The sequence below is a fragment of the Semicossyphus pulcher genome, unplaced genomic scaffold, assembly GCF_022749685.1.
Source record: "Semicossyphus pulcher isolate SPU_LCO1_2020_fin unplaced genomic scaffold, fSemPul1.0.p SCAF_19, whole genome shotgun sequence".
NCBI classification, from domain to species: domain Eukaryota; kingdom Metazoa; phylum Chordata; class Actinopteri; order Labriformes; family Labridae; genus Semicossyphus; species Semicossyphus pulcher.
Window position 1 is genome coordinate 6136780 of NW_027211692.1, and position 18591 is coordinate 6155370.

General features: G+C 38.9%; 2 protein-coding genes across 2 annotated transcripts in view; one reads left to right on the forward strand and one right to left on the reverse strand.

Annotated features, from left to right (window-relative positions):
- The window catches only part of fndc3a (fibronectin type III domain containing 3A), a 43730-nt gene extending 40425 nt beyond the window's left edge, over positions 1-3305 (reverse strand). Inside the window, exon 1 of the mRNA XM_069668408.1 lies at positions 2905-3305. The gene's annotated coding sequence lies outside the window, so the exon portion shown is untranslated. The remainder of the gene's footprint in view (positions 1-2904) is intronic.
- Positions 3306-5133: 1828 nt separating this feature from the next.
- On the forward strand, positions 5134-14943 carry rcbtb2 (regulator of chromosome condensation (RCC1) and BTB (POZ) domain containing protein 2). Its single transcript, XM_069668278.1, has 12 exons — positions 5134-5334; positions 6560-6694; positions 7368-7518; positions 8205-8371; positions 8457-8615; positions 9112-9219; positions 9316-9458; positions 9767-9957; positions 10686-10812; positions 12574-12713; positions 12802-12932; positions 13047-14943. The coding sequence occupies exons 2-12, from the start codon at positions 6569-6571 to the stop codon at positions 13185-13187; spliced, it is 1584 nt and encodes a 527-aa protein (XP_069524379.1). The 5' UTR covers positions 5134-5334; positions 6560-6568; the 3' UTR covers positions 13188-14943.
- The last annotated feature ends 3648 nt before the right edge of the window (positions 14944-18591 follow it).

The following is an 18591-nucleotide window of genomic DNA, read 5'->3' on the forward strand; positions in this document are numbered from 1 at the left end:
TGCGACATGCATGTTAAAATTTGATCAACTATGTTAATGCTTAGTACCATGAAAATAATGTGGTTTTTTTAAACAGGTTTTTCTGCAGGAATTTTGTAAAATACAGAGAGAAACGGGCATTCTTGGGACTTTATTGTTTCTGGCTCTAAGCTTTAAGAAGGTCATTAAAATGAGGGAAGGCTAAGTTTAAGGATAGATGGATTTTGTGTTCCACAAGGTGATAGGACCATAACTGACCACTACCAAATATCTTTCCTAGAAATGATGCAAGGGTTTATTGCTACTTATACATACAACAATGACTCCAGAAAAACATTGTTGCTGCTCTTATACTAATATCTAATCATATATTAAGTGATCTAAATTATGCCTACTACTATAGAAGACATTAAGAAATAACCTCCAAATGTATAACTGTGTCCGGTAAAGGCTTAATGAGAAGCTGAATTGCACTGAGTGGAAATTTGACGCACATCATAATTAATTTCCAAACACATCCGTTGTTTTCCACTGCCAGTCATTCACTGGCAGCTTTTTCTGGCACAGAAGCCCGATTGCTGACTCTGAAAGATATTTTCTGATGGCATCAATGAGCGGGTCGGGTTTGGCCAGCTGCTTCATGCAAACTAAACAGGCCTGATCACAGACAAATAAGAGGATAGATTGGGTGTAGTGTCCTCTATGATATAGACATGTCATGTAGGCAAAGACTTTTAGAAACTCACGTTAGTGCTTGTTTATTGCTCCTGTACCTGAGGCAATCTAATAGAGGGAAACTTTATCAATAGTGACAAATGTGCTCTCTCAGTGTTTCTCACTTTTTGTTGAGGTGATGGATAGGAAAAAAGGAAAGGAAACTTTTTCAAAACCACTAAAACATTTTTTTCTTATCACTGGATTAAAATAAATTTCCTTCATGTCATAAAGACAAACTAGGCATCAGGTGACATACTGTGTTGCGCATGATGTCTGTCAGGTGACATGTATTAGAAAGAAGCATAACAATAGCTCTTTATAACGTTTATAAGATAATTCAGCGGTAGGGGCACATGAGAAATGAGAGGGGAAATAGTTCTTGCCGTTTATAGAAAAATAATAACTCCTTCATTGGAAAAACACAGTTTCTCTGGCCACATAAAAAGTACAAGTACTGACTGCTGTCAGATGTGTTCTCGCATCCATCACATAGCAAACAAACACAAATATCAAAAAGCTGACAATTAGGCATGTGATTTTGATTTTCAATCAACAAATCATTCACAAATTGGCCAAGACAGATTATACATAAAAATAAAACCAATAGAAACTAAGTATATAATACACTACCTTTTAAGACACAATGAAATGAAAATTAAAAATCAAAAGGGCCATATTAATGACTGATCACTGACTAAAAACTTAAAAAAAGAATACAAAATTATGTCAAAAAAACAACCGAGCACCACGAGAGTGTAACATGTGTCCTTGAACCTAATTACAATCCAGCGCATGCGCTCCTAAACCTCACAGTGATCTGGCTTATCTGTTAGCTTTAGCCACTCCCTCCTTAAGCTTAACCAACATAGTCAGTCTACAGTGTGATGGTCAATGAACTGGGTTTGAGGGAACTACTGCAGTAGAGGACCTACATGAGATTAGCCTGTTATCACTAGGCTTCAGATGATGGCAGGCTCCTTCTGCTGTAATTTCCCCTCAGGTAAATCAGTGAAATCACTCGGCATATGTCAGGACAGGACAACTCAATAAAATTATTTAGGGGTCTGTGAGAAAAGTAACAAAGGGGGATCCCTGACCACCCACGTTTCAGAAACTTGACATAACCTCGTGGAATTATATTCCCACACAGGAAATGAAGATTTGATGGTGTTTCCAAATATTAAACTATTTGATTGGGATAAACAGGTAATTATAGAGAGGATGTGGAGGTTGTAGGAGTGCCACGTTACCTCTGCTAAAATATGAACACGTAGTGTAATTACTTTCTCCCTTTAAGGAAAAGATTCAGCTGACCCTGTAGTTACTCTGATTGTAGGTGCATTGCACTAAAGCCTGTGCCCAGTCTTTCCTGTTGCAGCACAATAAACATCACTTCTATTTCGAAAATTGTGGTTAACATCTGTTGTTACCCTGACTGTACATCATATTTGACTGTGGCTAAGAGAGCGGTTTACAAGGACACAGCTGGTTTTCAGTTTTGGTGAGATGGGGAAAACACCATGAATAAGTAGAATAATAGGACAGTCTGTGTATCCAACACCTTTGTGTAGTCTCAGGTATTAAACAAACACACAGACAGACAGTTAATAATGTTGAAGAAATAAGACCTCACGTTTAAACATTATATTTTTTATCATAACAAAGATTTGGAAATTGTTGTCACTTGGTCAGTTTATAATAACGTATAGTACTACACCACGTTTTAGCCTAATGTGGCTGTTAAGCTGAAACACCTGGAGAAATGTTTTCCTATGCCAGCCAGCTTCGCACGGTGTAACAGCTGGTTATTAATTTAGTGTATGTATTTAACTTAGCCTTACCGTCTAACTCTATCTCTGCCTGATATACAATATTGTTTCCAGGTTCCAAACACATACAGACACAAACACATTTGTATTACACATGTAACACTATTAATACTAAAGCCAATGTTCACACTTTGTATTCTTTATTTGCCATAGCCAAGTTAACTAGGTTAGCTCCCTTGCAGCCAAGACAATTGTTTACTCCAGCTACAGGTGTGTATGTTTAGCGTTATCATAGCTTTTCCCTATCCAACTGTAACGTAACAATGTAATCAGCTAATTAACAAACCTCAGATTACATTTAACACAGTTAATACATCGTATTCAGTCAGTAACACAAGTCAGTTAGTACCAATAGCGAGCTTACGTTGACGTTACTCACCCAGTCAGTCAGCACAGCAGCAGTAGACTTCACTGAGTGATGATTCTGATGCAGCTATACCAGAAATCTTTCACGTCAGCGAGCTCCGGTGACCAGCTATTTTCTGCAACACCTGAGACGGATAACTTGCTAGCTACATAGATTACCACAAGACAAGGCAAAATGTGACATGCTAGCGTTAGCTACTAATGCTACCCAGCTAATAGTTAGCAAGATGAAGATGTGCTTTACTCGTAATATGAACGACGATCGCTCGTATTGACTACTCCTAAAACAGATCGAAGTAACTAGCGAGCGACATTGACGATGCCAAGTATCGATAGATGTTAGCCTGATTTCCAATTTTATCGAGATAACTTTCCATCTAACCCTGCTCCTTGCATAAAAGTCAGGAATTTCGCCATCGCTTACAGGGCTCTGTGCGCATGCGTGTTACAGCAAATCATGACGAATCCCAAATTCCAAGATAGCAAAGAGAAACATTTATCATAAATATATTTAATCTTGAACATGCTTCACTTTGTTTTAATTCTGTTACTTTCGTGGACGTGGACAGTATCCAGTACCGTTCTAATGAACTTTATCTATCCGCTTCCATTTTCATTATTTTAAGGAAGGCATTAAGGTTGACGTGTCTCTGATGGGGTTGCTCACCAAGCTAGTCGTAAAGGAACTTCGGTATCATATACAGTACGTTTGTTTCAGGTGTATTTCACATTTCACCGCTCCTTCTTGCCGTGTCGTGCTACAGACGTCCCAAGAAAACGAGGAACCGTGGCCAGGTTGTTGTTGAAAATATCCGGTCCACCTTAAATGCACCATACTGCCTTTTTAAGTGCTCTTATGTTTTGTTCATTCATATTTATCTCCGTGTCCTGAAATCATAAGTAGCCTACTGTGCAGTAATGATAAATACTAATAAGTTCACTTGGATTAAATTAGTTAAAAGTCAATTTTGGATACACACTTGAACATAAAAACGGTTAATTAAATCGCAACCTTTAGTCGAAAAATATTGATGTTATTACAAATTATGGGAACAGAAAAACAGCTTCAGGTACAGCATTTAAGTTAGCAGCATAAAAATTACATATTTAATTCACATGATTTTATTTTACCCAAGAAACATACATTTGCATACCCTGTAATACATTTATCCATCCAAAGGTAAACACGAAAAGGGAAATAAATGTATTTGTAATATACATTTACTGTATATTTTGAAAGTCACAAATTCAACATGTATGAGTTTTACCTTTATTTAAAATGAGCATGTCAAAGTAAAGCTTTGGCATAAAAGAATACAAAGTGAAATGCACCATCATGCATTAAACTAGGCTATCCATGGCTCCATCTGCTGGACTCTATTAAGTCGTACAGTGGTGTTTTTGCCAAATTAGTCAGAAGAAATTTAGAATATAAAGGAAAACAAAGCTCAATTTCCTGATGATCCATACGAGCAAACTGATGACAGTTTCTGCATGTGTCTTATTTCCCATCAAAACATTTGTATTGCTCTGGTCTGTACAATATCCAGTATTCCCACCCCCCACACCCCCATTTTCCATTCCATTCCAGTGCTATTTTATGAAACAGTCATTGCAAAGGAAAAGCAAAGTGACTTGAGTAAGCAAAGAGACATCTTGAAAGTCTTGAAAGTGCTCCTGCACACCTGAGGACATACAAACAAAATATAATATTCTGTGTAATTCTGATTTTACACATTTTTTATTGTCAAAATTTAATACAGTAGTGTCTTGGATTTGAATTGTTATGACGCTTGAATCAATACGACCATATACAATTTTATAATGCTGCACAACAATTTTTCAATATGGGCTTTTCATAAAATGTTTCAAGTCCTGTCTCAATCATGGTTTGGAATATCATTAACCTATTCCTTTTATAAAGTCAGTCAATCAATCAGCAATGCTAACAATTATTAATTATATATTTTGTTTTATGGATTGTACATCCATTTCTCACAATTATTTGTAAATTTTCAATATAAACAATGATTTTTATTGTATCTTAGCACTTATATATGCAGAAAACTTCTTCACATACCATGACTAAGTATAACAAGACCTATTAGTGTAGACCTACTAAAGATTCGGTAAAGATACTGAGCCTTTGGTATTTTCTCCAATGATAAAAATATGATTTTCCCAGTTCCGACTGTCAGTGAACGCACCGTCTAACTACAGGAAGTAAGGCAGTGGTGTGTTTTTGTCAGTCGGTGGAGTAGCGTTTAAAGCTAACTAGAACAAGGTGTAACTTATATGGAGCTATAGTCACACCTGACTGCCGAGATGATTCTACTAGAACCTTGATTCGACAAATATGTGTTCTGACAATTTTCCAATGTTTCAGTGTTCAGTTATTAGAAAACGACATCGCGGACGAAACACTAGCTAGAACAACAGCAAGGTAACGTCAACAGTTTGAACCGTTAGCGGCTCCCCTCAGCAGCAACACTGTACGCTAATTAACGTAGCTTAATAGTTTCTTATAGAAAGTTTAACAGTTAGGCTATTGCTGATAATTGCAAAATTAGCTACGTGTATGCTGCTAGCTGGTAAACCCAGGTTGCAAGTCTTTCAACGCAACACGCCCTGTTTGTTTTGCGTTGTTTGTTTGTATCCTCTTCACTTGTTGGTTTGAAGGGTTGGATATGTCACAACAGTATTGAATTGTGTTGGAATTCATTCAGTTGTTCACTTAGAGACACTCACTGTAGTTTTGCCAAATATAACAGCAACTTTAAGAAAACAGGGCATCCTGAAGAGCGTTTAGACACTTGGAATTGCTAATGTAAGACGTGCATGGAGAGGGCAATTATACTTATGAAGACAAGTAGGTTTTATTAACATATATTGAACTCTGAAAATAATGAAATCAAGTTTAACAATCTTTTAAATACAGCTGCCTAAGCAACCAATTGAAAATCAATTTATTTTAGGTGGTTATACCTCCCTGAGCACATTATGGTGTAAGACAGCTTCCCTGACCTATGAGTTGGATGTTTAACTTAAAATATTATGTCTGTCTTTAGATATGGTAGCCCAAAGAAGGATGTAGAGTTGACCTAAGGTGGACTTCATTTATTACATCAGTTAACACATTTTAATGGGTTTACCTCGGTCAACAGCTTGTGTTTTAATCTTAATGTCTACATTACTAGGCTCTGTGCCCAGCTTTTCTAGACTGTGCTGGGTAGTTTTGAAACATGAAAAACCTTGTGGATAAATCACCCTCATGTTTACTTTATGCATTTATTGCTACAGACAGAATGTTTCCTTAGGGCAGCCAATTTTGTGTTGTTCTGTAAAACAACTGTTTTATAAAAACTACAACAGCAGCATTCATTTGTATTCGATCAAAAATGTATTAACCAGAGCAGGAATGTCTTTTACATGTCAACTTCATATTCTTGCTTCCTGCTTGACTGAGACTTTTATTTTATCTTATGAATCTATCCCGTCCTTTAAATAATTCATAAAGTTCAGTGCTGAAGATGCACATTTTAAAGACAGTCTTTTTGCTTCTTATCTTTCCCACCCTTTCACCTTTTGTACACCTTTTTTTTTAATTAAAAATCTCTGTAAGACTAAATGCACATCTGTTTCACTGTGTGTTGTTCTTTGTTTCACAGCTCAGTAGTATGCTGGACGTGGGGAAGTGGCCAGTGTTTGCACTCCTTCCTCCTGAGGAACTACGGCTTATCCGGCAGGCTTGTGTCTTTGGCAGCGCTGCGAATGAAGCCCTCTATGTCACAGTTAATGATGAGGTAAGACTTGGGCTTTAAGCAGGGATGCCTTAATCCTTTTGTTTACGTTAACATGTGTTGGGAGACATGATAAACTCTCCTTTCACAATAACAGTTTGATTGTTTTTAATTCAGAAGTGTAAATAAAAATCCTGCAGGCTTCTTACTCTCATGTCGATACAGGTTGCAGTTCCAGGTCCAGGGATAAGCAGATAGAATGAGGCTATCTTTAGGCATACAGGCCTAATACCCGAGCAAGCTCCATTTTTATCCTGTGGAGAGGTGTTGAGCATGCCTCATCTCTTCCCCTCTCTCATGTGTTTGTCCCTGTGGCCCAAACAGTTTATGTTTTGGAGCAGTCAGATGGGGTTTCTCTTGAAATAGCCAGGTACATAACATTCCACCTTTCCTGTGTGCACAGTCATTACTTTAGATTACATTACTTAAAACTCACAAACATTCTGGGAAGTCAGACGCTGAAGAATTCTGCAAACATAATCTCACTAAAGATTACATTTCAGTTGCACTGGTAGTTTTACTTTGGATAAGAATAATGCTGAAAGGGATAGTCCATTAATCATGTAGGCAATATTTTGTTTGTATCTGTAACTATCAGTAAACATCAGAATGTAGCGTTTATGTATTATTGGTAAAAAAACAGAATAATTTCATCAGTGATGGTTGCTCTTTCCAGGTGTTTGCTCTGGGCACCAACTGCAGTGGCTGTTTAGGGCTCGGAGATCTTCAAAGCACTATTGAGCCGCGCAGGATTGATATTTTGTGTGGAAAGAAGATTGTGTCCCTAAGCTATGGAACAGGACCACATGTGGTTATCGCTACTTCAGGTAATCCGTTTCAGAAAACTTTTATTTGTCCCTGAGGGGAGATTTCCCCAGGAGGCATAGGAATGACATCACAATCAATGTGATAATACATGCAAATAAACCTGATTTTATAATAGCGCTGTGTTATTGCTGAACATACGCTAGCAAAAATCACCTCATTTAAAACAAACAGTGCAAATCCACTTAGTCTGTTTCAAGAGACAGGTTTGCATGCTGCATTTTAGCTTAGCTTAGTTAAGTGTCTTTTGGAACAAAGGTTCTGTTCTTGCTATTTGTGGGTAAACTACACAAACAGTAGACACTTTCTGTAACTCTTAGTGGTCCAACTGAGGTTTGACCATGGAATTAGAGCTATATTCAACTACATAATTTAATCATAAAACAACCAATCAAATTTCACATATTGTTTATTTTACTCCAGTTACAGGTTAAAAACAAAACTTTAACAGTATCTCGAAACATTAGAAACAAGGATTTACTTTTTACTTTTACTTTTACTACAGCATTTTTAGGTTGCTGTTTTTTGTGATGGGGCTTATCTTACTCACATTTGGAAAACAGATGATGCATTTTATTCAGATGTCTTTACTCTATTGTAAATCATTGGAAGTCAACGGGTTCCTATCCATTAATGAAATATTAACCACTCAGACAACATGAATGAAAGTTTGCTGACTTCTGTGTAGATGGAGAAGTGTTTGCTTGGGGGCATAATGGCTACAGCCAGCTGGGCAACGGCACGACCAACCATGGGCTGACCCCTGCCCTAGTATCCACCAACCTCCTTAGCAAGAGAGTGACAGAGGTGGCCTGTGGCTCCCATCACACTATTGCCCTCACAACTGATGGAGAGGTAACCTAGCTTGCGTCTGTTCTTTAGTTACTTTTGGTAAATGTCTTTATTTCTGTGGCCCTTTAACATTTCTCTCTGTGTTCAGGTATATGCATGGGGTTACAACAACTCAGGCCAAGTAGGTTCAGGCTCTACTGCCAACCAGCCAACACCACGGCGGGTCAGCAGCTGCCTGCAGAACAAAGTGGTGGTTAACATAGCCTGCGGTCAGCTCTGCTCTATGGCTGTACTGGACAACGGAGAGGTAATGGGCCGCATCGATCTGCAGAGGTTTAGCATGAACAAGGGAATTAGTGCTCTCATTGGGTCCACATTTTGGCTGCAGCTCTCAGTTGTTATTTATGGCGACATTATGTCAATATTTTAAACAACTTCAAAACCATTATGCGTCTCATGCAATATCTCAAAAAAATTTTCCTGTTGCTTTAGGGCCTTGGCTAATGCATACTTGTACATAACATATTGACATAACATGTTCATGAGTCAAGCAGTTTGTACATTACTGACTATTTTTACTTGTTTCTTTCTTTCTTTTTTTTTTTGTTATTCTTTGAAATGGGCTGATTGTTAGGAACTATTTATTACCCTGATTTTCTTGCAATGGGGACTCCAGTTGTGTTTTAATTGTGTTAAAGTATATTTGCAGGTAAAAGCTTCTAGAAACTTAAACGAATCAGTTACATAGAAACAGAACTCCATCCCCCAACAATGTCTTGGTTTAATTTGTCCCCTGCTTGTAGATCTATGGTTGGGGCTACAATTGCAATGGACAGCTAGGTTTGGGCAATAATGGGAATCAGCAGACCCCCTGCAGGATTGCTGCTCTCCAAGGTGTCAACATTGTCCAGGTGAGAGCCTAAAGAGAAACATTGCATAAATCTCTGTTATTAAGTATTTTTTTCCGTTAACATTCAGCTGGATTACACTCTTCCTTCCATATACAGGTTTCCTGTGGATATGCACACACACTGGCACTTACAGATGAGGGGTTTGTTTACGCCTGGGGAGCCAACTCGTACGGACAGTTGGGAACAGGCAATAAGAGTAACCAAGCTCTCCCCACTCTAATAAACACAGACAAGGAGAGGTTAGTACCTTGTGTTTCACCCGCCTCAATAAGCAGCGACACCTCTCTGCTATGACAACAGGTCACTGAGGGCTGCATGACAAGATCCTCAGAGATGACTTTTTTTTAGGTGTTAAATGCCTCAAAAGCATGTATGGTTTAACATCATGAGAATTTGACTTATTACTCGAGAGAAACAATTTTTTTATTTTATTATAATAGAATGCTGTTCTGCCTCTTTATCAGCCAGGTCATTTCATTCTGCTGTCTGCACAAGGAGGCTATAAATAATGAGTGCTTAAAGGTTTGACTTCTGCTTTTGTCACTAGGATGGTGGAGGTGGCTGCATGTCACACCAGCCACACGTCAGCTGCCAAGACCCAAAGCGGGCAGGTTCTGATGTGGGGTCAGTGTCGGGGTCAGGCTGTGGCCAGCCCCCACCTCACCCATTTCAGCAGCACAGACGATGTGTTTGCATGCTTCGCCACACCAGCAGTCACGTGGCACCTCCTCTCAGTGGGTAAGAGGGGCTGATGGGAATGTAAATCCTGGCGTCCTGAATGATTTTTACTATTCCACATTGTCACATTTAATCTGTGGCTGGTAAGAAGTCATTGTAACATGCTGTAGACACATGTCTGTCGTCGGTAAACATTCCTAGAAGTGGTCTAAGAAGCAAACAGGAAACTCTGTTTCCTGTCCGTGTCAAACAAACATATTTTTACCATTTGATCTCATTTGAACGTAGCTCAGACTGAGGTGCATAAACATGTTGCTGTAAGAGCGTCATTGTTTTTACACTTCATTGTGTTAAGTTAATGAAGCATCCCTCTGTAAAACAGTTCACTTAACACTGAGATACTCAGTGCTGTGATAAACAGTAATAAATGCATCTGATTCAGTCTCTTGTTACTTGTCTAATGCTAGAGGAACAAATAGGGACTCCAACTAAATTTGTGATTATCTTCTTTTTACAAAGAGAACAACATAAAGGCATGTTTATAGGGTCTAACGTATTTTTATTTGATTTATTAATAATATAGAATGTAATTGTCGACCCTTTAAACAGGAGCGCTTTGTCCTTACACTGAAACGCCGCAGTCATTAGAGGACTGTAAAACACATGTAGCAAGGTATTTAGCACTTATCTAGCTTTGAAACAGGCTTCATTAAACAATACATTTTGTCACCTATTCGTTCTTTATAAAATAACTTAACAAAAACATACTTTTCTTATTTATTTTCCAGATGGTGATGACTACCTGACTGTGGCCCAATCTTTGAAGAAGGAGTTTGACAGCCCAGAGATTTCAGACCTGAAGTTCTTGGTTGATGGGAAGTGTATCCATGTTCACAAAGCCCTGCTGAAAATCAGGTACAGAAAATAAGGACGCTTAAAATTCAAACTCAACTTTTGAACTGGTTCTTTTTGGTTCTTGTGTTTATTTTGCTAAATAAAGATATGCTTTTTTCTTTAAAAATAGGAAATTAAATAGAAATCTTGATTAAAAACAAACAAAACAACTCAATTCCTAACCATTCACATGCCATTTTGGGTAGCCTCTGTGTGTCTGCTGGGCTGTAACGTGTACAAAATTGTACTATACTAGCTTACAAGAGGAAACTTCTTTGCTCATTATGGTGCGTGAATACAAAAACCACATTAAGCATGACTTTTGGATGCATGCGACAGTCCCTGTAGGAGCTGAGGCAGTGTCTCCAGGTTTTCCTCTCTGATGTAGACCCACTGCACTCTTCTGTTATATCTTTTTTAAGCTATAATTTCCTTTCCTCCTCACCTGAGCAGACCGCTTCTCCATCCTGACTTTCATTTTGGTCACATGAGTTTGTTCTTCACATCCAGAGTGCAGAGTCATGAGTAATAAAGGCGCTTGGTAAACCACACTGGGATATAAAGGGGAACAGAAATTGACTCTGAAATTACAGGATTGTATAATTGCTAATTATAGAAACACAAAATTAAGACCGAATGTTTGGTTAATTGTGCAGCCATCGTGAGCACGAACACACTGAGCCATCTTTCTGTAAAAATGATCTTAAGGTATCCATGCTGAAGGCTTTGCTGCCTATATTTAAACTCCATCTGTGGGACAGTGTTTCCTCGTCTTTCCTGTTAATGTCACCGGGAAACAAAGACAGACCTATTGTTTCCCGCTTGTCTTTTTATAACCACAAAGTATCTGCATTCCAGTCCCTTGCTCTTTTGCACTGTCAGTCGGACGGAGCCAGACTGTCTGCGGCGTCAACCTTAGCGCACACGCAGATCACATGCAAATGATATGTTTGAGATGCACTTAGAGAATGAAAACTCTGTCGTTTGTTCAAGCGTGTCCTGAGAAGTAATGGCAGAGAGGCAGTGTTCTGAGGCAGCAGAGATTAACAGTGAGGGAAATTTGAAGAGGGGAAAAAAAGGAAAAATGGTAATGAGTATTTATAATGCCGAGGCCCACAAGGAACAATTATGGAAAAAGACTGTGGGCTGTAGTTGTTGGCAAAGTGCCTCTGCTCTGCCTCAGGAAGTGTATTAGAGTGAATCTTAAGTAAGATCGCAAGAATAAATTAATATATTTTATTTTCATTTTGACGCATTGTAGCAGTAATAATCACAGTGTGCTAAAACAGACCCAGAGCTGTTTCTGAATATTTGTTCAGGGTTATAAACTGCTGTGACTCAGATAGAAGAGAACACGATAGACATTAATTCAAACTAATAGTGATGACTAATGTTTGATCACACAGCGAGCTACAGCAACCAAACACACTTCTGACACTGTATTTAACAAATGAAAATAAATGGACAATTGTATCTCAGTGTATCTATTTGCATTTTGACAGAGCATACAAATTATTTTGCAAGTTTCAGCCCTTTTTTAATGTGGTTTCCACTCTGGTAATATACTTGCTGTAAGTGTAGAATGCACTATCACATCACAATGACAATGCAACTTTCAAATGTTGGTGTGAGGTCTTCAAAAGTAGGAGAGGGTTTTTTAATGACTCCAGCATGAATATCAAAATACTAGTGTTAAGTACTCTAAATAGGCTAACACATGCTAAATCATTGGTGTGCTATCTTTAACCGGTGAGTAGTCAGCCCCTTTTATTCCTTCTCCAGGTGTGAGCATTTCCGTGCACTGCTGAATGAAACAGACGACGACACCATAGAAATTCACCAGTTCTCATACCTGGTGTACCGAGCCTTTCTGGAGTATCTTTACACAGATACTATTAACCTGCCACCAGAGGATGCTATTGGTAAGCCATGCATGGACCACAGTAAGAAAAGCTTTGAAGTCTGTGCAGAAGTGCTACACTCACCTGTGTGTTGTTCTTGTGTGTGCAGGGTTACTAGACTTGGCCACGTTCTACCGAGAGACGAGGCTGAAGAGGTTGTGCCAGGAAACCATCAAGAGGGGCATTTCTGAGGAGAACGCCGTCACACTGCTCTCTGCTGCAGTCAAGTATGAGGCGCGGGTAAGCTTATAGCCCCTGGCACACAGTCAAACACCCTGGTGGTGGTGGGGGCCTTCTCAGTAGCTAGTCAGTTGTTCTCCTCAGCACTGACCAGACAGCCCTCTTCATTTTTAGGATCTGGAGGAGTTCTGCTTCAAGTTTTGCGTCAACCACCTAACAGCCGTCACGCAGACCCAGGCCTTTGCAGACATGGACCACGACCTGCTCAAGAACTTCATTAGTAAAGCCAGCCGCTACGGGGCCTTCAAAAACTGACTAGAACACCCCTGTACTGACGGATGTAACACAATGAGGGTTAAGCTCAGCTCCTGAGAGTCGACCCAAGACCAAAGTGAACACAAGGTTTTTCACCACTTCAAAGCCTTGTCTCTGGGGCTGTTAGCAACAGATAGGCAAATGGTTTGAGGTTTCACCCTCTAACTGATGCTTCTGTGTTACTGGCAGAACACAGAGGTTGATGTTAGGGTAAATATTGGGTTACACCACTCTGTCAGTCACAAGCAGGCAGCTCAGAGGTTGAAGAGAAAGATCTGCTACAGTGGTCTTCTTCCTGTCGAATTTCTTGCTAACAATACGCTTGGCTAATTCTGTGTCGGATTTGTTTGTTCAAGCTAATCAACAGACAGATGGAGTGCTGAGGCCTCACAGTAAGAGCCAGCTCAGACAGGATGCTCCACATTGTGAACACTTATTATAATTCATTTCAATATAAGGGTCATGGCACGGAGACATTATACATTTCTATCACGCTGCCCTTTATCAGTTAGTAAAACAAATAATGCTTAAAAGAACCCTAAAAGAAGTAGGGCTACAACTGGGCGAGAACCATCTCCAAAAAACATCACTTGCTTTCTTATTTATGGTAGTAAACATTGTTTTTTTAATGCTTGAATAAACACTTAAGTATAATTTCACTTAACTATTAAGTCCTAATAGAATTAAATAAAGCCGTAGATATGCAATTGTATTTTAATTATAAATGGTCAAGTTTCATGCCATTGTATACCTCTGCAACGTATAACATCAGTAGTCACAGGAAGTGATCAGACCAAAACAGTCAGCCATGAATTGACCTCATTGAGCTGCTTTTCTTTGACGCCTTGATTCTCAAACTTTCTAGATTAAGAACTTAAGTATTTAACGAGTGAAAACACTCGGGCTGTTTTTCTGTTTTAGAAAACTGCATCTTGTGTTTGACACTTTTTTCTGATCAATTATGGGTCGCATCTGATGAATGAAAATATTTGTTTTGCTTAATTTAATATTAAGTTTTGCAACTTTGTTTATTTTGTAGTTATTCGCCTTCGCCATCCAAACCTATTGTTACTGTTTAACTTTTGTATTGACTAACATTTGCACTGTTTTGCTGTAGACAGTCCCTGTTAGCCGCCATCAGCAGACTGATAGAGAACGAGGCAGTCCGTTACACTTCAGGAGAGATAAGAACATCCTTCTGCGTGTTTACTTGTGTTCAGATAAACCCTGTCTGAGCAGCTGCTGTCTGACTTACACAAGCATAATATTGATTCCTGTGTAGCCCATCTTTGATGTTACACTGTAAGTGCAGCTGATTTTACAGTTGTGATCATTGCAGTTTGGATTGTTTACAAAAGTTTGTTTGTTTATTGTTTTTTTCCAATTGTTTATATGTTGGCAGCAATCTTCTGGTTCTTTTTACAAGTGTTTCTTTATATCTCTCCCCTGGTAGCACCTTGTAATGATGACATGGCACAGGCTTAGTGTAATTGCCAACCAGCTGTGTTGAATGTATCCCAAGTCTCATATGGGACCACAAGGTCTTTATATGTAGTTACCAGAGAATTCCACATTAAATTCTTAAATACCTCTAAATATGATGTAACAGAATGCTTTTACTTTAACAAGCCAATTATTGTTTGTTTTTGGAACATTTTGATAATTACTACGAATGCCTGTTTTTATTTTGTACAGAAAATGCTGTAAGCTGCTAGCAGTGGCGTCAATGGTTACATTTGATAATGTTAAATATATTAAAATCAATAACCATATTATTCGATGTTTGTGTTATTGCTGTTAGCATTGGTGGTCACTGATGGGATTATTGATATATATACAGTAGTTCATCTATGCACAATATAAATGCTGAAGATAAAACCCCAGCCACGCAACACCATGTTTAGACAAATGTACAGCTAGCTTTAAGCTACACTTTAACAGTGAAAGCAGTTTAACCAGCAGCAGCCAGCAGGGGGCAGTGTGCTGTACTTCTTTTCATATTGCTGTTTTGCACCTGAGAGCCTGCAGAGTACCCAAAGTGCATGTTACATGAACGAATTTGACCTTACACATACTTTGTCAGCTATAATGCAGTTCCTTTTGAAAATTACCCAAAAACATTTGATATAAAATGATGTTAAAGCCTGTCCAGTCAGTGAACTGCAGGTGAAACTTGCAGAACGTTCAGTTTAAAAGACATGTAAAACTAAATACACAGCTTGTAATACTGCATGTGCCACTTATACAGGAAGTAGTGGCGGTGATTTGAACCTGTCAAATGAAATACATTCACTCATTTTCAAAGTCTTCCTGCAAGAGGAAGCGTCTGTTATTCGTGTTGAAGTGCAGCTTTTAAGTGTCCCATTATCCAGTCAGAGTAAGAGGGACACCTCACAAGATAAAGCACTTCAACATAGTTACTGTGCTGTAAACATTAACTTTAATATATTAGGGCTTTTATAGGCTGTCTACAAATGTTTGGATTTTACGCCCACTAAAAGGAAACCTCAGCCTCAACGTCTGGTCGTAGTGTGATGATAACCAGATCAGCAGCTCACAGACAATAATTCAGTTACTTGGTTCAGCTAATGGCTACTCCGAAAAACAAATGAGGTTACATTTCTGTGCTGCATATGGCTTTTCAGATTACGCCCACTGTGATACAGACTGTAGAAGACTATTTGGTGTCACATTCTCCGATTGAGCTGTTGTAAATACTGCAGCATCAAGAGTCAAAACACAAATTTAATGGCAGGTTATTTTGTATTTTATGGCTTTTTAGTTTCTCTTTTGCATTACAGTTGCCAGAAAACAGATTAGTGCAAGGGCCCTTTAAATAGTAGCATGCAGAATAAGTCTCTCTTTCAAGTTACTGTTATTATATAGATGAAGCCTATAGCTAAAAATAAGTCTTAGGCATATTTACACAAAATGACTTAACATGTCTGACACACAAGCGCAACGGTTTCACATGAGGAAGTGCAAACAGCTTCCAACGGTGACTGGCTCTCTGCCATGTGCAGAAGCCTCCTAACTGTGATGAAAGCAGGATATTAATTATGGGTTCATCTGGTCACAATAGAGCCTGTTAACTTTCCTTAAAAAAAAGGTGTGTATCCTTTTGTAAATTTTAGAAAAGCAGTACAACTTTGTAAAAATACTTAATTAGAAGTCGAAGTTTTGCAACATGCATTTGTGTGTGAGGACAGTAAAATGTATCTGCTAGGCTTGGAGTCAATTCTAACTTTACATTTTACGATTAAAATGTCCATCAGCAAAGACTCCAAAGCCATCAGACAAACAGTTAAGACAAAAAAGGTCCAGTTCCATCTGCAATGTCGATGAGTAGGACAATTATTAAGAAGTGTTAAATGTAAATGCTTGGGTAACAAGGACAAGTACCTTAAAATTATATATAGTCATGAGAAACTGGGCTCTCTACACTTCCTCCCAACTTGATTTCCTCTTATTTGAGATAAAGAACAGTATTTCTGCCTGAAGCAAAGTTTAGTCTGTGTAGTATATCAGCCTCTGTGTTGATGCTTTCATATGTGAGAAGTGGTTCTGATCTTCTGACGGAAGAGAGGTGGAGGTCTGGTTAAGAGAGTGCAAAGTAATAACCACATCGTATTAGCATACACTTCTCTGGCTGCAATGATATGTCGGCGCACTTTTTGAATTTCATGCTTGAGTGTCTGTGAAACCTGCAAACAAACATCGGCTGTCTTTCGCTGTTCAAGCATGCAGTTCAGCTTGTTTTACCCTGGAGACTAAATTAAAATCAGTGGTTTAACAGTGGGTTCGGTGACAGTTTGCTCTGAGACATGTAAATGAAAGAAGCTGGAAAGTGAAACCATCTGCACTTCTATTTCTGGTCGGTGAGGAATTACTCAATTCATAAAAACCAAGCTTCATCCAGAAAAGGGGACCGACAGTCAAGTTTTAAAATTCCAAACATGGACTTTGGCCTGGCGCTTCCAGGAAACTGGACGACCCTGTTCATGTTGGTTTTAAATGAAGCAGAGCTTAACTTAAGACTTGTGGTTTAAGGCGCATACCATTTACTTACATGCAACACTGTATGCTACATTTAGAGCACAATTACTGTAGGTTAGACTTTACAGTTAGCTACACAGGATCCCCAGTCACTGGTTCATGTAATACCTGGTCTTAAGTACTTTGGTATCTACTGTGTCCTTCATTCAGGGTTGTTTACTTCCTCATTCTGTTATTCAAAGTACAGATTTGTTCAGAAGTCATTTAAATCTACCTCTGTATGTTTTTTACATAGTATTTTGGTGCTGAGTCGACCCTGAGGTGGTAAGAAATGCAGTAAAAGATCGTTATATAAACCTACACAGCCAGTGTGTGGTTGGGGAAGGGGGGAAGTATTCGTGGGTGGGGAGTATTTGTTTTATAAAAGTTGATAAGACGTATGTTCAAAGACCTGCAGCAGCAGCAGACTCCTTTTTTAAATGTCAGGTCTCTGGTTTAGTTTTCGTGATAAATGAAACTGTAGGCACAAGTGAGCATTTTTCCGAGGAGGGATGAAGATAAAGATCATTAAGTTGGCATTCTCACTATCTCTGTTTATAGCTCTTGTAGGCATGATGTGTTTTAATCAGTTTGCTTAGAAATATATGATACACAGTTTAAAGTGTGAGATACAATCTCTTCTAAGGTTTAGTTTCTTTGGTAAACTGTTATCTTACATCGCTTCATTTTTTAATCTCTACAGAAAGGTGTGGTATAGTGTAAGGCCTCTGCTCTAGACTCCCTGGTACGTGTTGTTGTTGAAGTAGTTCCTGGACCACCTCCTCCTGATCGGTTGGTGTATGGACTGCATTCGCATCAGGTTGGTTTCACTTGTTTGTTTGTGGACACCAGCACAACACTGGTGCAGTCTCTGTTTCCAAGGCGAACGCAGGAGAATGAGCTGAAGGCCTTTTGAGTCGCTGTGAGGCTGTCCGTGGTCCAGCACGTCCTTTTGCCAAGTTAGACAATTGTTCAGCAGTTTTCATTTGAGCTGCTCATTTTTCATGTTGCTGTGCCCCAACACAGCACGTTTTCGCTACTGAAGGATGTGTTTTAGATACTTTTTCAAGAGATGGGATTAGGTGCTTGTGTTGAAAGTCACGTGGGTCTGAATCTTGAAACTCAAGTCAGGTCCAAAGTCAAAGAACTGAACAAGTAGCTCTGCTCAATTCAATTCAAGGACCTTTTGAGATGTGACTAATCACCCTCACATTACGTAGCCAATAGGAAGACTGCCATTATTGGTCACTGTGGGATATATGAAATGTATACTGACAGCGAGTGAAAGTTGTCATTCTGGTTGTGGTCATCAGAGGGAAGTTACATAACTACTCGCTTCCTATTTTAATACATAGTTGGCGGATACTGT

Coding starts and splice junctions, on each gene's coding strand:
- rcbtb2 (XM_069668278.1), top strand. CDS start 6,569: ATGCTGGACGTGGGGAAGTGGCCAGTGTTTGCACTCCTTCCTCCTGAG. Junction 8,372..8,456: donor CCCTCACAACTGATGGAGAG/GTAACCTAGCTT, acceptor CTCTGTGTTCAG/GTATATGCATGGGGTTACAA. Junction 9,459..9,766: donor ATAAACACAGACAAGGAGAG/GTTAGTACCTTG, acceptor TTTTGTCACTAG/GATGGTGGAGGTGGCTGCAT.